Raw genomic sequence first — 25,473 nt, 5'->3', positions numbered from 1 at the left:
CCACCAGTGATCAGGTCATGATTTAACAGGAGTTCCCCTCACCTTATTGAATGCTTTAGAAATTGGAGATGGTACAAGGTTCTGACACTGATGCCTTTTGCCTATTGGAACCTCTGGTAAAGGGACTGGTATTTCTTATGGTTTTGGACTTTGGGTTTTGGCATGGCTACTACAGCTATTACAATACCTTGTTACTGAGCTGTTGTCCAATTAAATGCCTGATCCTTAGAGACCTCGTGAGTCTCCAGCCTCCTATGTCCATTTTGGGGGTAAGTAACCTTGAATCCATGATTGATATGGTGAGAAAGGACCAAATAAACCTTCACTTGTGAAATGGATACGTACACTGGAAAATGCAGTAGCATCTCAGCTTTAATTGCAGCTATCTCTGTAGAGGAAATCTTATCTCCCTCTGTGCTGCCTCAGAAAAGCCCAAAGTCACTAGCTCTTTGAGGCTTTCATTTCACAGTTGATTCTCTGATGGCTAGGTCCTGGTTTACTAATGCTCCAACTAGAGTGAAACTCAATATTGTCCACTAGCAGCCTCAGAACTTGACCAACTATGCAGACTGAAAGGGCTTAGGGTTGCTCCTACTGTGGGCAGAATGAAGACTTTTCTTTCCTTCTTCTTTTTTTTATTTTAACCCAATAAAGAAACTCTCTTTGGGGCCAGGAAATTGGGAAACTGGAAACAAATTGTAGGTGAAGATGGAACTGTTTCAATCATGTAGATGCCCACAAAGAGCTCCCACTCTCTCTCTAAGACCAGCTGGAATCAGCTCCCAGCTTCCAGGTTGAAACAAATGTTGCCTGGATTCATTGCCTTTCTGAATATGACAACATGTCCACCTCCACAGACTGGGCATAAAGGGAAAAGACTGTTTCTGATGCAGAAGCTCCTGCTGCATGCCACACCTGTGACTCCTGTCAAAGCCAGGCTTGGACCAGCCATTTCAGGGCCTGGGGACACACACGTGCCTGTGAGCATGTGTGCAGGAAGGCAGTGCAGGCAACCTTGGAAACAGGCCGGGCAGGGGTAAGGGTGTCTGTGAGGCTAGAGTTCTTTTAAGGAGCAGCAGCCCTGGACCTGCATTTGTCTCTCGGTGGTGAGCCCACATTACATGGAGCATGGCCTCCCTGCCCACTCCTGGCAGATGCCAGCTTCAGTATTTGACCTCTTCTGGGGACTATCTGGCACCTTACCACTGCTGACATTTTCTTCAGGTTGCTGATCAACCAACTCCAGCCACATGAATCCATTACACATGTATGGCTTTCTGGACCATTTCCAGTTTCACAATCGGCACCTTTTTATGGCAAAAGGTACTCAACACAGACTGGTAATCTGCAGATCTCAATGGCATATTTAAATGATGGCCACTGAGATATTGCCATATTAATGATGCCTTATTAATTTAATAAGAATGCCATATTAAATGATGGCACATCTGCCATCACATATGAGAGGAGGAATAGATAATTGGTTTGAAGCAGAGACATTGAGCACCAGTCAGGAAGTGCATGTCCAGTAAGGACCTCAGAAGGTGCCCCACAGAGCCTGGCCCTGGGGAAGAGCTGGGCCTTGTTGACTGCCTGCCGCCATCTGCCCGAGGTAACATTCCCCATAAAAACTTCCGGTTCTTAACCATTTCCTCTGAAGTATTATCTTTTAGACCATTGCTCTCCTAGTCAGGACTATTTTGTAGCTTGACTTAAATGTTTAGCATCCTTGCAAAGTTACTTGGGAATGCAAGCCATGTGGCACAGCCAAAATAAATTTTTTTAAAAGTGTATGTAAGGATATGGAAAAATAGGAATCATCACACACTTCAGGTGAGAATTGAAAATGGTGACGTCATTGTGAAAAAAAGTGGCAGTTCCTCAAAATATTAACCATAGAATTACCATGAGAATCAGAAATTCCTAGGTAAATACCCAAGAGTAACAAAAACATGTTCAAACAAATCTTATACATGAATATTTATAGCAATGTTATTCACAATAGCTAAAAGATGGAAACAACCCAAATGTCCATCACCTGATGAAGGGATAAAGAAAATGTAGTATAAAACAAAAATATTCCACGCAACAGAATATTATTCAGTCATAAAAAAAGAATGAAGTATTAATACATGCTAAAACATGGATGAATTTTGAAAAATATTATGCTAATGTGAAGGAAATCAGTCACAAGAGACCACATATTGTTTGATTCTATATATATAGAAACAATAGATTAGTAGTTGCATGGGGTTGGGGGATGAAGGCACTGGATGACTGCTAAAGCATATGGAATTTGTTTCGAGTTGATGAAAGTGTTCTATAATTGACTGTGGTGATGATCACTCTTATCTGTGAATACACTAAAGATGACTGAGTTGTACAATTGTGCACTTTAAATGAATGAATTGTATGTTACATGAATTATATCTCAATAAAACTGCTATTTTTGGCACTTCCCTGGTGATTCAGTGCGTAAGACTCTGCACTTCCAATACAGGGGGCATGGGTTTTATCCCTGGTCAGGATCTAAGATCCCACATGCCATGCAGTGCAGCCGAAGGAAAACAAAAACCCTATTGTTTTTTTTTAAATGATAAGAATATGTTAAGATGATCCAGAAGCTAACCTACGATAGCTCTCAATGCCCAAACATAGAACACTTTGAACAACATAATAATATAGCAGTACTGAATGAAGTGAAAAGAGTGGGAGAAAAGGAGCTGACCTAAAAAAGTGGGGAGCAACAACATAAATGAATCTTGCATGAATTTTGCTAAGCCAAACCCAGGAGATACACATAATTCCATGTGACATTCTGAAAAGGGTAAAATTACAGAAAGAAAACAGATCAGAGGGTGTACCAGATCAGGGTGAGCATAGCCCTTAGTAGGCAGCCATTGCTATGCCTCATTACTCTGCACTCTGTTACCAGGCAATAGGTCTTGCTCAGCCATTGTTTGATGCCTCAGTGGGCCCCACCCACAAGCAACCAACTGTCAATGAGTGACTGTTAGTTGTCCTGCTCAGCTATTGTTCAGTGCCGCAATGGGCCCTGCCTACAAGTAACTGTTAATGAGGGACTGTTAGGGAAGTGATTCAGCCAAGGCTCAGTGATGTGGCGGTCACTGGGTGGTGCGTGAGGTAAGAGGCAGATTCAGGTCTTCTCCTGGAGGCCCTCCAGCTCATCCAGACTTGGGCCAGTGGGTGAGCTGGAAGGCCCAGGGAACAGACTAGGGACTATGTCATATAGGGCCCCAGGGCCCTTGCTAAGGCCCTCCACTAGGTGTTGGCCCAGGTATTGAGGTAGCAGTGAACCTCTCCCCCATCCTTGTCTCTGAGACCTAATAGCAGTGGCCGTCTGTTTTGGTCACAGTCTCTGAGACATGATTTTCCCATTTGGGCATCCTGAATAGATTGAGGGCCAGTTGGGCTGGGTGCCTCACTCCCTCAGGGATGACAACTGGGTAGGGTGTGGGAACCTGGCTGAAGGAACTGCCAACTGAGATCTGCCTCCTCTTAGCCAGGACTGGGACCTTGGAGGGTGAAAGCTATGCCTTGGGACTTTACCCTTTCTTTCAGGACAGAGACTGTTTGTTTGGTAGAGATTTACAGGAACATCTGCCATAACCTGACCTCAAGAAGATCCTACAGCAAGAAATTTGCAACAACCACACCCATCCCTCACCTTTTGCTTTTAAAGAGGCTTGCTGAAAGCTTTCAGTAACTTTGGGATTCTTAGGGCATCAGCCACCAATCTCCTTGTATGAATCTGTAATAAGCCTTTCTCTGTTCTAAACTCTGTTTTAGTACTCACTGTGTGTCAGGCATAGGGACTTGTGATTCAGTAACAGGTTGAATAACCATGGTTGTTTTAGGCAGTTAGAATAGGAAAAAGGAGTCCAAAATGGTGATGGCTAAAAGACAAAAGAAAGGAAAAAGCCCGTGAAAATGGAACAAAAGAAAATCTGCGATGGAGTGAGAACCTCAAGTGAAACAAACAGCTCTCCTGGCTAGCCCAGTTTACAAAAACATATAAAAAGAGGAGCCAAGATTGAGCCTCTCTCCTTTTCGGGTCAGCCCACCCTCATGCCTCAAGGATGTACTATCTTTTGCTTGCCAAATAAAACTGAGCTGTAACCAAGCTGTAACACAGGTCCGCCGTTTCAAATCTTTGCTGTGGTGAGACAGAACCAAGGAAATTACACACTGCCCCGACATACCTGGTGCCTTAAATCTGACATCTCGGATTTAACCTGGCTGAAACAACCCCAGCTCAGCTCCAGCGAGGCAGAGACCAAGCACAGCAGAAGCCCAAGTTGGCAAAAGCTCACGTGGTGGAAGCTGAATGCAAAGGAAACCCAGTACAGTGGAAGTGACAAGAAGCCTAGCGTGCTGGCAACTGGGACAAGAACAAACGGCAGAAAGCTCACGCGGCTCAGTCTCAGATTCCAGAAGACCTCCAGTTAAGGTAGGAGGTGCTCACCCCTATGTTTGGAAGGACGTATGGCTAACAAAATCTTAATTCCTTTACAATCTCTCGTTTCTTGTTTCCTCAAAACCCCTGTGAACAGACGAGCAGCTGTGGGTGCAATTGAGGAATTCTGGCATGGGCTACTCCCCAGTGTGTCCCAAAGGCTCCACTGCCTGCTGCACCCTAGTAGCTGTTGCCCAAGCGGGTGAGGGTTCTCCTGTCCTTAATCTCCTTTGTGCCAAGGATCAGGCCAATGAAAATTGTGTGCACAGGTCAGGTATTTAGCAGATTTTCCAGCAAGTTTTGAAAGGGGTTCCTTGGCACGTTTTTCCCACTGCTTTTTCCTCCCATCCTTCAGCTCCTCTCTCCATCTATGCCACTGTGTACAAAGTATTGAGCAGGTCATCATCTTTCCATTTCTGAAAGTTGTGTTTGAAACTGTTCACCTAAGATTGGGACTCAAACCCACGTGGCAGGTACTCTGTGCTATGCTTAGTCACTCAGTTGGGTTCTACCGGGACTTGAGTACAAAGTATTGAGCAGGTCATCATCTTTCCATTTCTGAAAGTTGTGTTTGAAACTGTTCACCTAAGATTGGGACTCAAACCCACGTAGCAGGTACTCTGTGCTATGCTTAGTCACTCAGTTGGGTTCTACCGGGACTTGAGCAAGGCCAAAGCCCACGGTGCCTGGTTTCAGGACCTAACGAAGCTCAGGTTCTTGATATTTCATTGCAAAAAGAATTCAGTGAGAGACACAGCGATAGGTAAGAGGTAGATTTGTTTGGATTCAGAGAGAAGCACAGAGTGTGTGCCATCACAGACAGTGAGTGTGGCAGCCATGAAATGTGTGGTTAGTTTTTGTGAGCTGGGTGATTTCATATGCTAATGAGTAAGAGGATCATTCCAACAATTGGGGAACCACTCAGTCCTTGGTCTTTTGATAGTGCCTTAGAACTGTCCTGCTGCCTCTGGGTATGTTATTTAGCTTGCAGATTGAGGATCAAGGTTTAGTTAAATTTGACTTGTCTGCTATCTTGGACCCATTTGATTTTAACCATGTTATGCTATGTCCTTGGGCTATGTTATTCTTTCAAAAGTTGCACTGTGCCCCCTTCAGTCCTGTGTCATGCTCTTTTCGTGAGGCCCATCTGGGCCCACAATATTGCGACTATAATCTTCTGGCAGGACAACCAGAAAACAGCTGGCCCTTGGGAGGGAAATATTGTATAATATCCAATCCCTCTAGAGATTCAGGTCTTCATCCTCCATGTTTCCTACAACAAGTGTGACAACAGCGCCTCTCAGTGGTGGGTGACAGGCACACAATATCTGCCATAAGTCCATCTGTTGCTGGCATCCCTTCAAGGGCAATTGGGCTTCCTGGGACAATGTTTGTCACTTTGGGAGTTAGCCCTGCAGGCTGTTTGGGCCCAAACCCTTACCACCCTTCTCCTAAAGTTACAAATATACCCCCGGATCAAATCTCCACTCCACTTTTATGGAACATCTGGTCTGTTGCCTACTATCAATTTATCCTTAAGCCACTTACTAACTCCTACAGCCAGGACCCTGCCCCCTTGTAGGCAACATCGCTCCACCAAGCTTATTATTAAAATATTCTTAACGCCCCTAACAGGACCAGATAACCCACTCCTTTGTCATTACTTCTGTTATTACCTAAAGTGGGTCTACGACAATGAAATGTTTACCATCGGAAACACCCTAAACTGCTCTTACAGAGGACTAGAGGAGGAAATCAGTGAGGAAATTATACTCTCTCAGAGTAATAAGAGGGTAAGGCTTATGGCTATTTTGCCACGTTCCCAGTCTCAGGCCACAGGCTTGGATTGCTTTACATCATAGTACCTATTCCTATCTGTGGTGGAGAAACTGGCAATGAGTTAAGATTACAACCCCTTAATCCTACCCAGCACTAGTCACGCTGGAGACCTTGGGGATGCCCAACTCCAGCCTGGGATCCCAGGAGGTCGACCTGCCTCGACCTGCCTAATCTGGTCCCTGGGAGGTTGTCACGCCTCAGCCTGCTCAGAGATCCACCAGCCCAGGGTCCCAGGAGGTCAACCTGCATCGACATGCCTAGTGATTTCTGGTCCCTGGGAGGTTTTCACACCTCAACTTGCTCAGGGATCCGCCAGTCCAGGAGTCCCAGGAGGTCGACCTGCCTAGGGACCAGGTCCTCGGGAGGTTGTCATGCCTCAACCTACTCAGGGATCCGCCAGTCCAAGGGTCCCAGGAAGTCTACATGCCTCGACCTGCCCAGGGATTTGATCTCCAGGAGGCGATCATGCCTCAACCTGCCTGGGGATCTGTACCTGACTCGAGGATGCCTGGCTCTCAGGTTGCGATAGTACTGGATAGGATAAGCTTCAGAAAAACTCACTCCTAAGGAAGTCCACCCATGGAAATACAAGGAAGCCTATTAGTTGTGGGAATGTACCTGGTCTCAGCAATAACTCAGGAGTCCAGCAAAAACAACATTTCCTTTCTGGAAAATCTAAAAGAGGCCCTCCAAAAGTTTACCAAGCTGGACTTAGACTCTTATGAGGGACAGGTGATTTTAAAGGACAAATTCCTGCTCCAAGGTGCATCAGACATCAGGATAAAGTTACAACAGCTACAGCAGAAGGGCCCTGCTGCCTCTTTAGATGAGATGGTCCAGACAGCCACTAATACCTTTCGTAACAGAACAGGAGAGGGAGGCCAAGGCCCAGGAAAGGGAGAAAAGGAAAGAGACAAGGCAGGCCCATGCTGGCTGCCCTCCTGGGAAGCCCTATGGCAAACCCCAAGTCCTTGAAGACTTTGTCCTTGACAAGACACTAAGTCCTTGCCCTTGACAAGACATGAGGTAAATGCCTAATCTGTATACAGGCGGGACCTTGGACCAAAGAGTGTCCAAACTATGGCGAGTCTCCTAAAATGGCTTGCTACAAATGCCATCAATTGGGACACTGAGCAGTGCACTGCCCTCGGGATGCAAGAGCCTCAAGATTAAGTGCCAAGTTTTCCCTCATGATGGTTGTTTGACAGGACTGAAGTGACCCACTCCAGCCAGCCCACCTGTCACAGATAACCATAATGGGGCTGGAGCCAAGGGTGCAGCAAGATGTGGCAGGTAGGTCAGAGAATTTCTTGGTTGACACAGGGACTACCTACTCTGTCCTGACCTCCTACTCTGGAGCCTTCTCCTCCCAAACCTGTATCATTTTGGGCGCTACAGGAACAACTATTACAAAAAGACTTACCCAAGCACTTCTTTGTTGCTTGGATGGACAAATATTTTCCCACCAGTTTCTGGTGGTCCCTGAGTATCCTACTCCCTTATTGGGAAGTGATCTTTCTCTGCTTTTGAAATCTTGCAGCTATTGCAGTCCTGATAGAAGATGCTTTAAAACTCTCTCTTGGGGGCCAACTAACTATTTTTACTAGCTACCAAATGAAACAACTCCTGAATGGGAGACGCCCATCAAAGGATCCTCAGATATCAAGTAGTGCTGATGGAAAAATCCAGTCCTGACTATATCCTGTTGTGAGGTTCTTCACTCAGCTATCCTCCTGTCTACCCGCAAGGGCTCTCTCCCCTTTCACTCTTGCCTAGAAACTTAGGACCATTGTTCAAAACCCCGAGAGAGATTGTCAGAAGATCTTCTGACCAATCCTGAGCAAATCTGGCACACTGATGGAAGCAGCTTTGTCTTGGATGGAAAAAGAAGAGCCAGATAGGCAGTAGTCTCCAATTTTGAGACCATAGAGGCTAAACCTTTGCCACCCGTACTTCAGCCCAATTGGCTCAGCTCATAGCCCTGATTTGAGCTTTAGAGCTAAGAAAAAGAAAAAGAGTAGCCACTTACACTGACTCCAAGTATGCCTTTCTGGTGCTACATGCACATGCTGCTATTTGGAAAGAAAGAGGCCACTTGACCACCCCAGGGTCCTGAATCAAGTATGGTGATCAAATCCTTAGGCTCTTGGAGGCAGTCCATCTGCCCGCTGAGATTTCAGTCTCCCATTGCAGAGGACACCAAAAAGGGAGCATGGAAGTGGCACAAGGGACCAAGCAGCTGATCAGGCAACTAAGAGAGCAGCATTACAAAACAATGACCTAATAGGGGTGGCCACCTTAGTTCCACAGACTAATTTGCCAGAAACTCCTTCATACTGAAGGTGAGACTCTTAAAGCTAAGAGTGAGGGCTTTCAAGAAAACCATATGGGGTGGTTCCAAAAGGAGGGACTCCTTGACTCTTTTTTCTGCCTGGGAACCTCCAGTAGAAGTTGGTTAACTCCTTACATGCCACCACTCATTTAGGGGAGAAGGCCCTCCAAAGATTACTAGAAAGGTCCTTCAGAGGGACAGGCCTCCAAATGACTATAAGTCAAGTGGTCTCCTCTTGTCCCACTTGCCAATTAAACAATCCCCAAGGGGCTCGAAGACCCCAGCTGGCCCAGCCTGTCCAATGACGTGGGACCTACCCAGGAGAGGACTGGCAGATGGACTTCACCCAGATGCCAGTTTCTCAAGAGTATAAATGCCTACTAGTCATGATAGACACATTCACAGGGTGGATTGAAGGTTTTCCCACCTGGACTGAGAAGGCTGAGGAGGTGGTAAAAAAAACTGCTCCGTGAAATCATTCCGAGATTTGGTCTGCCCAGGGAATTACAAAGTGACAATGGGACATCATTTACTTCTAAGGTCACCCAAGGGGTCTCTAAAGCATTGGGCATTACTTATTACCTCCATTGTGCCTGGAGGCCTCAGTCTTCGGGAAAAGTAGAAACAGCCAACCAATTCTTAAAATCATCGATAACAAAGATAACCCAGGAGACTTCCCTTGGATGGAAGGAGGCTTTACTCATAGCTCTCCTCCACACCCATATTGCCCCTAAGGAACAGGTTGGTCTTAGTCCTTATGGGATGCTATATGGGAGACATTTTGTTTATATCAATCACCTCTTCTTAGATCCAGAGGCTCAGACCCTCTGGTCTTACACCATGGCCACTGGGCAATTCCAACAAGAAACACCTTTGTGGGGTGTCAACCAGGACCCAAAAGATTCTAAAGAGCCACCACTATATGCTCTAGGGACTCAAGTCCTAATTAAAGTCTGGAAAGATGGGTCCCCAAAGGCTGAACTCCAGCCCACATGGAAGGGCCCCTACCCTGTAATACTTTCTACCGCCACAGCACACAAGGTACCAGGGCACAACTCTTGGATTCACTACTCACGAGTCAAGCCATGGAAGAAAACAGAAGAGGGCACTCAGTACACCTGTGAGCCCCTGGGAGAGCTCAGATACCTATTCAGGACTACAAATGAGTGTCATTCTAATGAACATCCTCAATTTAAGTTTCCAGGAATAAGATTTCTCAGGACAGCTCTAAAGAGCCAATATAGCTTGGCAGAGGTTTACTCCAAAATAGACAGGAGATAGATTTCCTGACCCCTGAACAAGGAGGGACTTGAGCCATCTTGAATGAGACGTGTTGTTGCTGGGTATATACCTCCAGCCAAGTTAAAAAAAAGTCTCACAGTCCTCAAGAAAAACATTCAGATCCTATGGGATCTCAGAGAACTAGCTGGAGAGTCCTCAGGGTGGCTACAATCTCTCTTTGGGGGATCCTTCTCCCGGCGAAGGGGAATTTGGAGTTGGCTAATGCCCCTACTAACCCATGTTATCACCGTATTAATGCTGCTTATGATTGCTCCATGTATTAGCAATTGTCTAACCCATTTTGTCTGCCCAGGTCAACAAGCTACAACATGCAATGCCAGTTCAACAAGGATACAGAAAACTACCCAACAACAGGAAATATCACTCACCCTTAGATGGACACTGCTATAAGGACTCTGAGGCTTGACACTAGCAAGAGAGGGAGGCCCAATGCCCCTCATCATCCCAGCTCAGCAGGAAGTAGCCAGAGAGACCTCGACGCCCCTATTCCCAAAGAATTGGGCCTCCCATCTCTTGAGGGGGGAATGTTAGGTAGTTAGAATAGGAAAAAAGAGTCCAAAGTGGCAGTGTCTAAAAGACAAAGAAAGGAAAAAGCTCGTGAAAATGGAACAAAAGAAAATCTGAGGACCAGAGTGAGTACCACAGGTGAAACAAAGAGCCCTCCTGGCTAGCTCAATTTACATAGGACAGGCTCAGGGGGAGGAGAAAAAACATATAAAAAGAGGAGCCAAGATTGAGCCTCTCTCCTTTTTGGGTCAGCCTGTCTTCACACCTCCAGGATGTACTATCCTTTGCTCTTCAAATAAAAGTGAGCTGTAACAAAGCTGTAACACTGATCCACTATTTCAAATCTTTGCTGCATTGAGACAGAACCAAGGAAATTACACACTCCCCTGACAGTTGAGAATAAAACAAATATTCATACTGATATAAATAAATGATGTTATAAATAAATTTGGGGAATGAAAATCTTCCCTTACAGAAGATTTCTAATTAATAAAGAAGAGGTGAAATATTAAATCACCAATTGGAATACCACAGTAATAACTGTTGCATGCAAGATCCACCAATGAAAGGTAAAATTAGTGGCCAAAACTCTTAAGTAGGAAGAGTATATTCGGATAACCTCAAAGTTTCTCAACCCAAATTTACTACTAAATGTGGCAGTTTAAAAATATCACCCTAAATTTGAGATGCAGCTTATTTCTGCCCCCACTGAGTGCACTGGACTTCATAACCAGTGTCTACACTGGACTTCTAAGCACAGATTGGAAAGGGAAAAATCCTAAAGATAGTGGAGAAACTTGTCAGACACGACCTTAACGAAGTAACCAAGGCTAATATAAGTTATGTTGATAATCATGTGTCCCCTCATACATAGGAAGAACACATCCTCTCTGTGATATTTCTAAAAATTTAAAACCTTAGTCCAATCAGGAGAAAATATCAGACAAACTTAAATTCAGGGACACTCTTCAAAATATGTGACCACTAGTCTTCAAACATCTGAAGGTAATAAAAGACAAAGAAAGACCAAGAAACTATTATAGATTGGATGAGACCAAACAGATGTGATGACTAAACATACTGTGGTATCCTGGATTGAATCCTGAATCAGTAAAAAGGGTATTAATGGAAAAACGAATAAACTCTGTAGTTTCATTAGAATTGTACCCATATCACTTTCTTAGTTTTGCTAAATGTACCACGGTTTTGCAAAATGTTAACAATTAAGGGAAACTGGGTGAAGAGTACATGGGACCAATCCGAGCAACTTAAAGTTATTAAAAAATTTTAAATGATGTTGACCAGAAAGAGTTAACTACATATTCTTTTATGAAAAGTTCATCATAAACTAACAGGCTCATATGATTATACTATGTTAAAAACGTCATGAGATCTTGCCAGCACTGAGTGTTTTCACCTGGTTAAATATTTGCTAATCTGGTCATGGGAAAATAGCATTATATTTTAGTTTGCATTTCTTTTTTTTTAATTTCTGGCAAACTAGAACATCTTTTCACGTTAAACAGTTTTATTTCTTTTGTGTGTTGTCGTGTCCTCTGCTCTTACCTACTAGGGTTTGATAGATTTGTATGAGCTCGTTACATATCAAAGATACTAACCCGTAAAAAAAAAAAAAAGTCATGAGAATGCCCACATAAAAGAATATATATTCGGTTCCAGGGAAAACATAGTTGGTTTGGAGAGATGAGAAAGTGCTTTCTTCCTTAAGCTTGATGTATGAAGAGTTTCACATATATGAACAATTTTTATTAATACTGAACTGCTAGGTCGCTTTTTTCCTCATTCCAGAGAACAACTATGCTGCTCACAGGTATCATTTTAGTTTACATAAATTTGCTGTCTAAACTGCTAGTAGATGTTTATCAAAACTAAAATAACATCTGTTCATATTCATAAATAAAATTCATGTACCACTTTTCTTGATCTGTCTAGTCAAAAATGCACACTATCTTTGTTGCAGGTCCAGGGCCTGAAATGGGCTCTTGTCTAACACTTAGAAATGAATTGTTCGAGGAGACACATGTGGTGACAAAGCAAGAGATATTATTGGGAAAGGGCACCCGGGTGGAGAGTAGTAGGCTATGGGAACCCAGGAGAACAGCTCTGCCACATGGCTCACAGTCTCCATTTTTATGGTGATAGGGTTAGTTTCCGGGTTGTCTTTAGCCAATCATTCTCACTCCGAGTCCTTTCTGGTAGTGCATGCCTTGTTCAGCCAAGATGGATGCCAGAGAGAAGGATTCTGGGAGGTGGTCGGACATGTGGTGTCTCCTTTTGACCTTTCCCGAACTCTTCTGGTTGGTGGAGGCGTATTAGTTTCATGTTCCTCACCAGGACCTCCTGTCCTAAAACAACTCATGCAAATAGTTACTATGGTGCCTGGCCAGGGTGGGCGGTTTCAATCAGTGTGCTTTCCCTAACAACTCCCGAGAGATTTCATACTCAAGACATTTTTGGGGAATTGGGGCGGAGGTCTCTTTTTTTTGTAACTTTTTTCTGCTGTGCATGGGCGTAAGCCTGTCTAGCAGAGCAGAAGTCTCTCTCTACCTGATCTAAGTCAAGGTATTTTTTCCTGAAAAAAGGATTCACCCTTGTAATAACAGCAATTTAGTATGAAACTGTGGGCTCCTCTCAGAGGTGAAATAGGGGTCAAATAGGAGACCTAACAGGATGGTCATCACTGGTCCCCAGAAACAGGAGGCAGCATTTGGGGTGAGGGCTGCAGGGTTTGTGACTCTTTTTTTTTTGATTGGTTGGTGGTGAGGCAACAGAGCTGTGCTCCAGGAATTTTGTGTTTAGTCTGAAGTTACCATCCTCCACCTGGGTCGGGGCTCCAGTTTTGTAGAAGTACCCAAAGACATTGTTATGCATATTTCTTTGAGTAGGAACCAGGACCCTGTCTGGAGGCTGTACCAACCTTTGATTGTTTCCCCTCTGTTTCTGTATCCCCTCCCTTCCTTGATTAACAATTGTTTGAATCTACCCTTTGGAACTCAGGGAAGGTCAAGGAGGCTGAATGAAGCCTATATCCTACAGACAAGAAGTGGAGAACACAGAACAGATTTGTACTCCAGAGCTCCACAGAGTTCTGTTTAATTTAGGGAACTAGGCAACTATGATTGTGATAACTTTTTGTCAAAATGGGGCATAGGACTGCCTCAGCTTGGAGAATAGACACCGAATTGGAAGTATTTTTGAGTTTTAAGTTCTAAATCTGAGTCTTATATGATTAAAATCTCAATCTCTTGGTCTGTCATTTTGGTGTAACATACTCAATTAGAAGTAGTTGGAGGAGTGATAACTGGAATTTTAATAGACAAAATAAATCTCATTTTTTTTTAGAAGAATAGGCTTGAAACCCAGCCTGGACCTGGCACTTTAGGGAGATTTGTAGCCAGGTAGCCAGTTGTCTAGTTTTATAAAAAGTAAGGTTGCAGTTACTAGCTTCCAGCAGACATTGTTTTGAGAATGGTGGTATCCAAGCTTGACACAACTCAGAGAACTCAAGTGTTTAGCAATACAAGGTCTAATCTGAAAGTACACCCATAGCATTACCTAGTTATTTTTCAAGATGTCTGACCCATAGCTACTCTATTTTGAATTTTAATTGTAAAATCTTTAATAGCCAAAGCGGATGTCACAATTAATGACATCAGAGTTTCTCTAGGTATGAGAAGATGCAAGGATTAGGACTCATAAAATCTTTTCTTGAAAAGATTTAACTATCTGAAGGCCTGTTCTGCCAGTTCTTCCCAGAGCACAGAGTGTCTCATTTTTTATTTTCACCCTTAACTCCTTTTAGGGGAGCTGAAGGTCAGCAGTTGCAGTGGCCATGATTTAATCTTTGTGGACGTAGATGGCAAATGTCAGTTTTCAGTTGGCAGAGCCCCTTTTCGCTCATAAACTTGACCATGATCCTGAGGGGGGCATTTCATGACCATTTTATACCATGGTGCTGAGAATGTCCATTCTCAGGTTTGGCAAAGATTTTGTTGACAGGCCACTCAATGTGCTGTTACTGGACTAGGCCATACAACAGTATCTCAAATTTTCTGGACCACCTGTCTTACTAGTCTCTTGGTCCAGGAAAACACTTTCTCTTGTTGCCTCTTCCCATATCTAGAGTTACACTGTTACCATCATCGATCTCATATGGAACTATGTATTATTTTATCAGAGGCCTCAGTCACACATTTGGCAGTGTAAAAAATAGCAATTTTGTAAAACAGGTGAAATACAAATAACATAGCCAGCAGTATTAGTAAAGTCACAAGTACGACTTAAGAGCTTTCATTAGATGTAGCCCAGTATATCCCAGGTCATCTGACTTAGTCTACTCTGTAGAATCTTTATCTTTTAGGGAAATTATATATTGGCACTGTCTATAAGGCACATAGCCCAGTTTTCTAGTGTTACTAGACAGATTATCCTTAGTATGATTTAATTGTTTCCAAAATAGAGGAGACTTTAAACCTAAATTACTATAGCCTGGTGTTATCTATATAAATCCATCCCATAATTGTGGGAGATTTTTTTCTCTTTTGCTGAAACTTTGCTTGTTGTTCTGATTGAGCTTGAGTAATAGAAGAAAGCTCAAATTTATAGCCAGAGTCGGAGCAGGCATTATTAATTGGCCCGGTGAGGGGATCTCATCTAGTAATATCACAGTGATCTGAATATGACTATAATTTTTTTTTTAAGTAAGTTTTTTCAGGGCCAACCAGTTAGATCCTTGTAGTAGAAAAACTGACCAAGGTAACCCAGAACTAGACACAGGTAATTGGGCACAAACCCAACAATTGGATTGATTTCTAAAACTAGCATAGGATCAAGCCTATGATAGAAAAGCATTCGATTTATATGCAAAGGTCTAAAAAGTCAAGAAAACATTATAAATGATCATACGAATCAGGTCCAGCATCTTGGGCAAGCTGTCTACCTCTGATGTCATCATCTTCTCATCCTGGTGTAGTATAGTTTCTCCTGTTTGAGCATCATTTTAAGGTGAGATCAGGTCAGCTGTTTTCTCTATAGACCAATCTAGTGTAGGGGACTTGGGAAGTGGGAATTAATCTAAGAGTTAATTTCCCTTTAGTTTTATTGTGCATGTGCTAGTTAAAAGTACCTGATAAAAAAGTCCTTCCATCCAGGTTGGAGACAGTCCCTTAAATTATGTCTTTTTCTAGTCCTGGTTGTAGGTCATGAGGCATCTCATCTTCATCCAAAGATAGATTACTGAGATAAGCTTCAGAAACAAACTTAGGGTGATTTTTAAGAATTCAATTCAATTTTACATTAATATCACATAACAGCAAAGAACTATCTAAGAAATGAGTCTTAGTACATGCAGACTTCCATTAACAAACTGGGATTTAACATTTATTGAAACATCTTTTTTCCCCTAAAATTACCCTCATTTTTATCAAATATAACCAAATTAAGGCTAGTTTGTTTGTAAAATAGTCTGTTCCCACTAATTTTGGTCTGATGATTTATATAACCATGATTGATCATAGACTTTATTTTGTTGAAACATTTATAGTCTCAGACTGAACTGTTAAAATAAAACAGGGCTGGGAAACTCACACCAAAGGCTTATCACAGATTTTGCCTAACAAATCTAGGTGAATTCTTCCCTTTTTAAGGTCTCAAAAATTTCTTGCGATTTTTGTACCTGTTAGTGAGATAACCTTCCTAACTCATTTGATAAACTTACTGGAAACCTAAGAGTTTCAAATTTTTGGAGGAGTCAGAGAGAAAATATAATTGTTTTGTTTATGATGTATAATTTTACCAAATTATTGTCATAATTAGTTTGAGAGGAAGGTTTTCCCTACTCCCAGAAAACATAAGATTCAAACCTGTAATTTTTCAAATAGAAACCATAAAAGTTATAAGCATATTTGATGGTTCATTCAGTCCTTTTGTTAACTTTTGTGAAGTCATCAGGTTTTCCATTAGAATACCAGAACATATTATCAGAATGTTAAGAACTCCATATAATTTCTAGGATATCTGTATTAGTAATTTTACCATACATTATAACATGAGTGCATTTATTACTCATTTGATAATCTTTTTCATGTAATTTAACCAATCAAATAAACACAGTTTAATATCTCTTTGGGATGTTTCAGGGGCCCTCTGAAGCACACCAAAGTTAGCTAGAGGTCAAAAGAACTTCAAAAGAATTCGATTTAGGAAGTTTTATCGAAAAGATTAAAAGGTTTAGAACTTCTGGTCAGATTTAGTGAACGTTGATGGGTGTATCATTTAGCTTGTTGATAAGTCACAATGGGCGTAAATATCAAGGCTCAAGGTCTAGTGAAAGTCAGCTCTGCCATCTTGGAACTAGTTGGCTTTAAGCAGTTTTTTCATGGCTGTGTCATTCCTGACAAAATTCATTTATCTAATGAACTGTAATCCCATTTTAGAAAATCTTGATCATGCATAACTCTTTTTAGTATTTTTTCATATTTTTTCACCTTTCTTTTTTAACCGAAAACACACTTCCGACTTTCCTTTAGCAACCAAGAACTAATTTTTACATTAGCATTTTATTGATTGGTGAGCATAAATACCAGCGATAATTTCTAAAACCCTTGCTTTCTTAGAACATTTTAGGATGACACCAAACATTATTCATTTATAGTCTCAAATCTCTTTGTTTCTCTGTAAAAGGAAATTAGTCTTTAGTAGTAAATGTTTCAAAATCTTATTTTATTTGGAAATGACCTAACTATTCAATAGGTTTTCAACACTTTGTTTAGCACAACCCTTAGAAATTCAAGTTATGCCCATCTGGAGAGACTATTTTAGACAGATATTTCTAAAGAATAATTATTCTTAATAGAGTTTATCTAAAAGCTCATATCTCATTTACATATTTTTTTAGAAGTTTCTTCACTCGAGGTAATGTCCTTGTTGACAAACTTGTAACAGATATGATAATATTTAACTTATATTAAACCTAGGTACAATGAAAATATTTTACTTAATGTTGATTATTCTAAGACATGTCTCTATTAGATAGGTCAACAAACAAACACTAATATCAGGTATTTAATGCTGAATATTTACCAGTTCACATGAACCTGGAATTTACTGTTTAGAAATATTTGATTTGTAAGCGCTTACCTTTCTTTAAGCCAATTAAATAGAGCTCATTTACGAATTTACCTCAAAAATATTACCCAGGGACAAAGACATACCAAAACATATTCAGACAGACACAATGCAAGATCTAGCTTCATTTTCTAAGTTTAGTCAGGAATTGGATATTACAATATAAATTTCACTAGTTTATAAAAAAGTTGGAATAAATAAAATTTTTTAAGGCTTTTCCCCATTTTCCCTCAGTCTCAAGAGTTAGAGATGGTCTAGATTAAGTGTTCCTGAGCACCCTGGTCTCAAGGCACAGGGAAAGAAAATCAAGTTCTAACAAAATCTCGGCAAGCCTAAACCAAATGTTGGCCAGACAAAGCAAAGTGGCCATCAAAAATCACAACACAGAACACAGAGTTAAAACACACATATAGACCTGGCAGTCCTCATCAGACACTCCCTTAAATACAAGAATACAGTCTCTCAGAAAATCTCCTATAAAGACACAGAACTTCAGATCCAAGTACTAACAGAGTAAATGAAAATATCTCAGGTCTTCAAACATTTCAAAGGGAGATAAGGAAGCCAGGTTGAAAGAAGGGGGAGGAGTAGGGGGAGGGGGAGAAAGAGGTGGCCTTACAGACGTCTCCTGCCGCCTGCAGATACCCAGGCATTATGGGACTGTACCCTGGGACTCCAGAGAAGGGAGGACTGGAACTCGGCCCTACCATAAATCAGACCAGAACAGAACCAGAATTCGAGTTCTCTGCCAAGAGGAGGTGATCAGTCTCCAATCCTCAGCTCAGGCTGAGGCCCTTCAACCAGATTCCTGTGTCCAGGACCGGGGGACTCGGAAAAAGGGGAAGGATAGGAAGGGTTAAGGAGAGGAAAGAGAGAGGGCAGGGGAGAGAGGTCAAGCTCTTGTTCCTTACCCAGTCGGGGCACTCTGGCCAGTTGTCTGCATCAGGAGGAGACCAGGGACAAAAGGGTCCCAGTTGCGGCTGCTGAGTCTGGTCCATTGGCAGGTAAGCTGGCCCCTGAGTACCCTGAGTGGTCAGGATGTCAGTCTCAGCAAAGAAGAGTCCCCGCCAGAGTCGCCATTTGTTGCAGGAAGGGGGACTCCTTCCAGGGCCTGAAACTGGGCTCTTGTCTAATACTCAGAAATGAATTGTTTAAGGAGACCCATGTGCTGACAAAGCAAGAGATTTTATTGGAAAAGGGCAGCCAGGTGGAATGCAGTAGGGTAAGGGAACCCAGGAGAACAGCTCTGCCACATGGTTCACAGTCTCGGTTTTTATGGTGATGGGATTAGTTTCCTATGTCTTTAGCGAAATCATTCTAACTCAGAGTCCTTCCTGGTGGTACAGGCCTTGTTCAGCCAAGATGGATGCCATAGAGAAGGATTCTGGGAGGTGGTCGGACATGTGGTGTCTCCTTTTGACCTTTCCCGAACTCTTCCGGTTGGTGGAGGTTTATCAGTTCCGTGTTTCTTACCAGGAACTCCTGTCCTAAAACAACTCATGCAAATAGTTACTATGGTGCCTGGCCAGGGTGGGCGGTTTCAATCAGTGTGCTTCCCCTAACACTTTGAGGTACATCTATGGGACACGGACAGAATCCCGGGTTCAGGTAGCAGGAGTGAGTATAACAGATAGTAATCTCTCAGTTCAGTCAATAAGGTGGAAACTCTCCAGCTGATTTCTACAGTGGGCATGGCGTACATTTGGGAAGATAATCTTAAGAAACATACTGAACAATTTATGTGCCAGACCTCATCCTAAGTGCTTTTACAAGACAAACATCCTGAATCTGCATAAAAACAGTTAGGTACTGTACTACTATTAGCTTACTTTTGCAACTAAGGAGTGAGGCATGCTTCTAACGGTAGAGCCACTGTTCCAACACAAACTACCAGGAGCTAAGCTCCAGTCGCCGCTACCGCACCGCGCCGCGCCGCGCCGCTCCCTCCCTCTGCGCATGTGCATCCCCGCCTTCTCCTCCTGGCTCGTCCTTCCGCGGCCTCCAGCCCCTCGTGGGAAACAATCCCTGGCCTCCAGGTCCACAGGCGAGGGAGCTGCGGGTGAGCCCCGGAGGGTGGGGGCGAGGGCCGAGCGGGCTCAGAGCGGCTGGGAGAGCCGGCCGAGGCAGCGGCGCCGGGTGGTGGGTTGGAGCCCCGCGAACACTGCGAGACCCCGGGAGTCTGCAGCGTCTGCAGAACTGAAGGGACGGCAGGCGGGGGCGCTTCTGCCTTAAGGGGCCGGAGTCCCGTGTGGGAACGCGACCTCTCAGGCTCACTCGGTTTGCAGGTGTTCCGCCCCTCAGCGGAGCGGGCGGCGCTGTCGTGTGGCCGCGGGTGGGGAGTGCGCGTGCGTGATGTGTGCGCTGGGCGCACGGGGTTGGGGGGCGGGTTGGAGGTGCGGGGAAGAGCGAATGCGCCTGTCCGACATCTGTGTGCGCACTTCACGTAGTGACGTATGCATTTCTCTTGCGCCGGGCTTTCGGGGAGCGGGGAGACTGTAGGAGAGGACCATTGTCTCCTGCAGGGCCCATAAATAAATGAATTTCCTCTACCAAATTGCCGCCTAGAGACTTGGTTTTCTTATCTGTAAAATGCAGACCTCTAGAGTGCTTGCCTCTTTGGGTTGTTTTGAGCGCCCACGTTTTGTTAGCTGCTGTTGTATTTGTTCTGTAGAGGCGGCTGCAGCTTGGACCCCTCAGTTAAGTCTTTTGTGACATGGATTGGAAAGGGCTGGACCACCTAGCCACCAAAGCCTTTTTCTGGCTCTGTTAACATTACTCAGATCCTAAGTTATTATTTGTTATATCTTCATTTGTTATTTGTTGTATATAATCATGACACGGTGTCCTGAAGCCATCGAAGGCTGTGTGATGGTGGAAGGTCTGGGACAAATTTAAGGAGAGAGGTGAGCTGGAGATGAGCGGGGTGGGCACACAGGCTACACCGGAAATGTCACCTCTTTTAGAGATTTGTGAAGCCATGGTTGGGGTTGAAAGGCTCACCAGTCATAGTTAAGATTCTGTCATTATCCGTCCCTAACACCTCTTCCTCTCCTAATTCTCTATCACTCTTTCCTGAGGTTAGCTGCCCTCAAGCAGTGTTCCATTGTTGATGGCATCTAGAGAAATGCTGAGGTTCCTGCTCCCCCTGGCCTCACACACACAGGATGGTAGTGCAGACAGGTCCTTTTTGGGTTATCAGTTTCTTATTGAAAGAGGCAAAAAGAAATGAGCCCGAGAAGATGACCGGCTCAGATCATGCAGTTTGTTAGTGACAGAATCACAATTGAAAGTCAGGTCTGCAGATTCCTGGGCCACAGCCCATTTTGTCATTTTGTTAGGTCAGAGTTAGTTTTTTATTAAAAGATCCTTTTGAAAATTGTAAGCAGCTTAGAACAAACTTTTTTAAAAAATAAATCTTGCCTTAAACACTCCATCCCTTTTTTCAGAGGTTTCTTTGGTTATCCAATCTGATAGGATTAATGGTGTCAACAGATGAGAGTCAGACAGGACTTAGTGACTAAACAACAACAATAAGGTGTTTTTACCCCCCTAGAACCTCAGTTCTGACGAATCCCTAGTGTATCCTTTAGTTTAATGTTCTGTGTTAAACATCCTCCCATGTTTTTAATTTTTCTGTGTCACAAAACCTAAATTGGTAACAAATCTTCCCAACCCAGGGATTGAACCCAGGTCTCCGGCATTCTTTACAGACTGAGCCACCAGGGAAACATGGTAATAAATCAGTAAGAAGCAAATGTTTACATTCACTCAGTGAAAAGTATCAGGTCTAAGGTCAACATAAATGGGAGCTACACATGAGCAGGTAAGTGTCTCATGTGTAGAGCTGTGTAGGCTGGTGAATCCAGAAACTACAGGACAAGCCAAGTTCTTACTTCCTTCTTTTTCCCTCAGCTCTCCCTCCTCCACTAAGAGTGAAAAATGAACAAATCCCAGGTGAGTTTGTTTTTTTATTCCCACTTTATCTAAAATGAGTTTTCTAAAGTTTTTAAAGGTTTATTAAACCATGTGTCAGCTCATTTGTGTTTCTAGCTTCAGTAGCAGATAGTCCTGGCTTTTGTTTCTGCATTTCCATTTAAATTTCAACCTAATACATGCAGTCTTGCTCCTTCAATACCTCTCCACCTGAATCATTTCTGGAAAAAGCCACCAAATCGTAGTCAAATCTAGTTTTTGTCTTTGTCTTAGTCTTACTGGACCCTTTTGCAGCATTTAATACTATTAGGCATAGTCTGTTTTGAAAGTCTCCTCTGTTGTTGTCTATGACGCTATACTCCTAGTTCCCCTTTTCCTAACTTTTGTGCCTCATGAAGTTGTCTTTGCCTTTTGCCCCAGTATTGCTTACCTCTGGGTGTATTGCTTATCCATTGTTTGTCTGTTCTTAGACAGCTACCCTTCTCAGTATACCTATTTTTCCTGACAAATTTTGTCTTTAAAATTGAAAATGCTTTAAAATTGTTAGTATATTAACATGGTTTTTAAAAAATGTAAGTGATACAGAGAAAGTAAAAATTCACATCCCTTCCTCTCTGTACCTTAGGCTTCCTCCAGGTAGGGTGACATTTATTTCTCATCTAAACTGTGTCACTTTCACTGAGAGTGAGAGAGGTTTTATTAATAATTATGCTGGGACAACTGGCATATATTGGGACAGTCCTAGATGAACTGCAGTGTATTGTCACTCAGCTATAGGTATACATCATTTCTGGTTTCTTGTTTGTCCTTCCAGTGTTTCTTTATTCAGTTGAAAGAAAGTATGTGCCCTCATCTTTTATTTAAAAGGGAATCTATTGTACTTAGGGCTTCTTAAGTTTAGATGCACCTTTACATACCTAGCAAGGTCTTAAAATGCAGATTTTGATTCAGTAGATCTGGGTGGGGCCTTGGAATCTGCACTTCTAATCAGATGAAGCTGATTCTGCTGCTCAGAGAACCACACTAGGTAGTGAGTCTAAACACTGTTTCCCATTCTTTCTTTCTTTTTTTGGTTGCTCTTTTCACTTCTTTTTTCAGCTTGACCCAGGGAATCTTTCTATAACAGAACATGGATTACTTCTTTCTTTGTTATAATCACATGGAAATTCAATTCTGAATGTTCCATAGTTTATTATAAACTGCTGCTGCTAAGTCGCTTCAGTCGTGTCCGACTCTGTGCGACCCCATAGACGGCAGCCCACCAGGCTCCCCCATCCCTGGGATTCTCCAGGCAAGAACACTGGAGTGGGTTGCCATTTCCTTCTCCAATGCATGAAAGGGAAAAGTGAAAGTGAAGTCGCTCAATCGTGTCCGACTCTTCGCGACCCCATGGACTGCAGCCTACCAGTCTCCTCCGTCCATGGGATTTTCCAGGCAAGAGTACTGGAGTGGGGTGCCATTGCCTTCTCCTTATTAAACTAGTAATTAACTATTTCCAACCTTTTGCTGCTACAAACTAGGTTTTAATGAATAACTTTGTACATTAGGTTTATTCTATCATATACATTCCCAGAAATGAGATTTATTCTGTCAGGTAAATCCCAGAAGTGATATTTGGGAATATATAAATTCCCAAAGGGTTGACTACAATTGATAAACTTGATCTGTTTGGTGGGATTATAGATACTTTGTATTTACATAGGCATTGCATGAGAGTGCTTTTTCTCCACAGCTTCTCCCATAGAAATAATGTGGTTCACTTTTGGATTTTGACATCTGATAGGTAAAAATTAGTATTTTATGTAGTTTACATCTGTAATTATCCTAACGCTGAGTGAGGTTGAAGATTTTTTTCACATATCTAAAAGATGTCTTGTTTTTATGTTTCTGTGATCTGTTCATATCTTTTACCCATTTTACTCTTAGGTTTCTGGCTTTTTTTTCTTTTTTTCAGTGTCTGGTTAGCTCTTTGCATATTAGTGATACTAATGCTTATCTTTCATATGAGTTACAGAATATTATTTTCTTGTATATCTTTTGTCTTTTGATAATTGTTCCTGGTTTCCCTCCCCTCCCCATGCAGGTGTTCTGCTTCACGATACCACATATCACTTAGTCATCATGTTTCCTTAGGCTCCTCTTGGCTGTGACAGTTCTCAGACTTTCCTTGTTTTTGATGACCTTGTCAGTTTTGAGGAGTATGAATCAGGTGTTTTGTAGAATGTCCTTCACATGGGAATTGTCTACTGTTTTTCCTATGATTATATTGGGGTAATTGTTTTCTTGGAAAAAGACCACAGAGGTAAAATGTCATTTGGTCACGTCTTAGCAGGGGTAAATTCTCTCACATGACTTTTCACTTTTCAACAAATGATGTACCACTGTTGATCACCAGCCTGAAGCTGTGCAGTATTAACTTTCTCCACTGTAAAGTTACTGTTTTTTCCCTCTGTTTTCATAATATATTGTTTGGAAGGAATTGGGAGATTATACCACACCGCCTTCTCAGTGGAGTATCCACATAAATTATTAGGCATTCTGCACAGGAGATTTTTCTCTTTATTAACTCAGTCAGTGTTTAATATCAATATGAACTCATGGCTAGTTATTTTTTTACTTATTATAGTCCAGTACTACCTTGTTCACTTTGTTGCTCAAATTGTTTGTCCCAGCTTGGTTATTAAATAGAGCACTTTCAACGAACCCCACTGCTGTGTTTTTGTTTGAGTACTTCTTCTATACTATCTGATGCTAGACAACATTCCAGGCTCATATTTCCTGCCCTAGAATAAGCCGTTTTCCCCTGAAGAGCTCTGCTTCCTTTTTTTTTTTTTTCTCCTTTTTTTTTTTCTCTGCTTCCTTTTATTGGAGCATGGTATTCAAAACCAAGATTAGGGGGCTGAGTATGCTATTGGTTTGTAATTCCTTATAGATCCTGTCAGCTGACTGAACAAGAAAATATATATGTATACTAACACCTATCTATGAATATTTCAGTATGTAATTATCTGTATTTATATTAAGCTAAGTATTAGTTCACACTAATGTCTCCTGCTGTAATCATTATAACCTGAAACAGTCTGACCTTGTCCCCTTGCTTGTCTATAACTCACATTCCAGAAGTCTGGCCACCACCATCCTCATTTCATTTACTTAACTGTTCAATTCCAGCATACATATATAAGTTATTTCAAAGTTACTAACCTATGGACTCTTGGTTCCTTCTAGTTTTTGGTCATTATGAATTAAGCTGCTAGAAACATATGTAGGTTTTTACATAGATATATGTTTTCAAATAGCTAGAGTGTAAAATTAAAAATATTTGATCATATGTTAAGACTTCAGCTTTGTACAAAGTTGAAACTGCCCAATTATTTTACAAAAGTGCTGTATCATTTTATATTTCTAACTATGAATGAGAATTCCTCTTGTTCTGCATCTGGACCTGAAATTGATGTTGTCATTGTTTTAGATTTAACAGTTCTAATAAATATGTTATCGTATCTCACTTTTGTTTTAATTTACATTTCCCTAATACACATAATGGGCTTCCCTGGTGACTCACTGATAAAGAATCCCTCTGCCAATGCAGCAGATGTGGGTTTGATCCCTGAGTAAGGAATATCCCCTGGAGAAGGAAATGGCAATCCACTGCAGTATTCTTGCCTGGGAAATCCCACGGACAAAGGAGGCTGATGGGCTACAGTCTATGGAGTCACAAAGAGTTAGACACGACTTAGTGACTAAACAACAACAACAATGACAAATGATATTGAGCATTTGTTCATAAATTTATGAACTATCTGTATGTCTTTACTTGACCTGTTTGTTCACATTTTTTGTCCATTTTTCAATTAGGCAATTTATTTTCTTACTATTAAGTTTTCAGAATTCTTTTGTATATTTTAAATGCAACTTCTTTATTAGATATATATGT

At 42.2% G+C, this 25,473-nt stretch overlaps 2 protein-coding genes across 10 annotated transcripts in view; one reads left to right on the top strand and one right to left on the bottom strand.

Annotated features, from left to right (window-relative positions):
* Positions 1–19,946, bottom strand: part of LOC145538024 (zinc finger protein 33B-like) — an 88,507-nt gene extending 68,561 nt beyond the window's left edge. The window contains exon 1 of the mRNA XM_081569289.1: positions 18,515–19,946. The gene's annotated coding sequence lies outside the window, so the exon portion shown is untranslated. The remainder of the gene's footprint in view (positions 1–18,514) is intronic.
* ZNF248 (zinc finger protein 248) overlaps positions 3,019–25,473 on the top strand; it is a 40,533-nt gene continuing 18,078 nt past the window's right edge. For 2 of the 9 annotated variants that reach the window (XM_081569185.1, XM_081569184.1), the window contains exons 1-2: positions 3,019–3,144; positions 3,583–4,471. In XM_081569185.1, coding sequence (XP_081425311.1) covers positions 4,349–4,471 — 123 coding nt within the window. In that variant the 5' untranslated portion in view covers positions 3,019–3,144; positions 3,583–4,348. Of the gene's footprint in view, positions 3,145–3,582; positions 4,472–18,254; positions 18,608–19,557; positions 19,663–20,069; positions 20,507–21,280; positions 21,427–21,515; positions 21,558–25,473 lie in introns of those variants that run through there. The other 7 variants (XM_081569191.1, XM_081569187.1, XM_081569186.1 and 4 more) reach the window with 6 other exon arrangements.

The sequence above is a fragment of the Giraffa tippelskirchi genome, chromosome 2 (genome assembly GCF_054371585.1).
Source record: "Giraffa tippelskirchi isolate mGirTip1 chromosome 2, T2T-mGirTip1v1.2.pri, whole genome shotgun sequence".
NCBI lineage: Eukaryota > Metazoa > Chordata > Mammalia > Artiodactyla > Giraffidae > Giraffa > Giraffa tippelskirchi.
The sequence above is the reverse complement of the archived record's forward strand: the minus strand, read 5'-3'. Positions and strand labels throughout refer to the sequence as shown.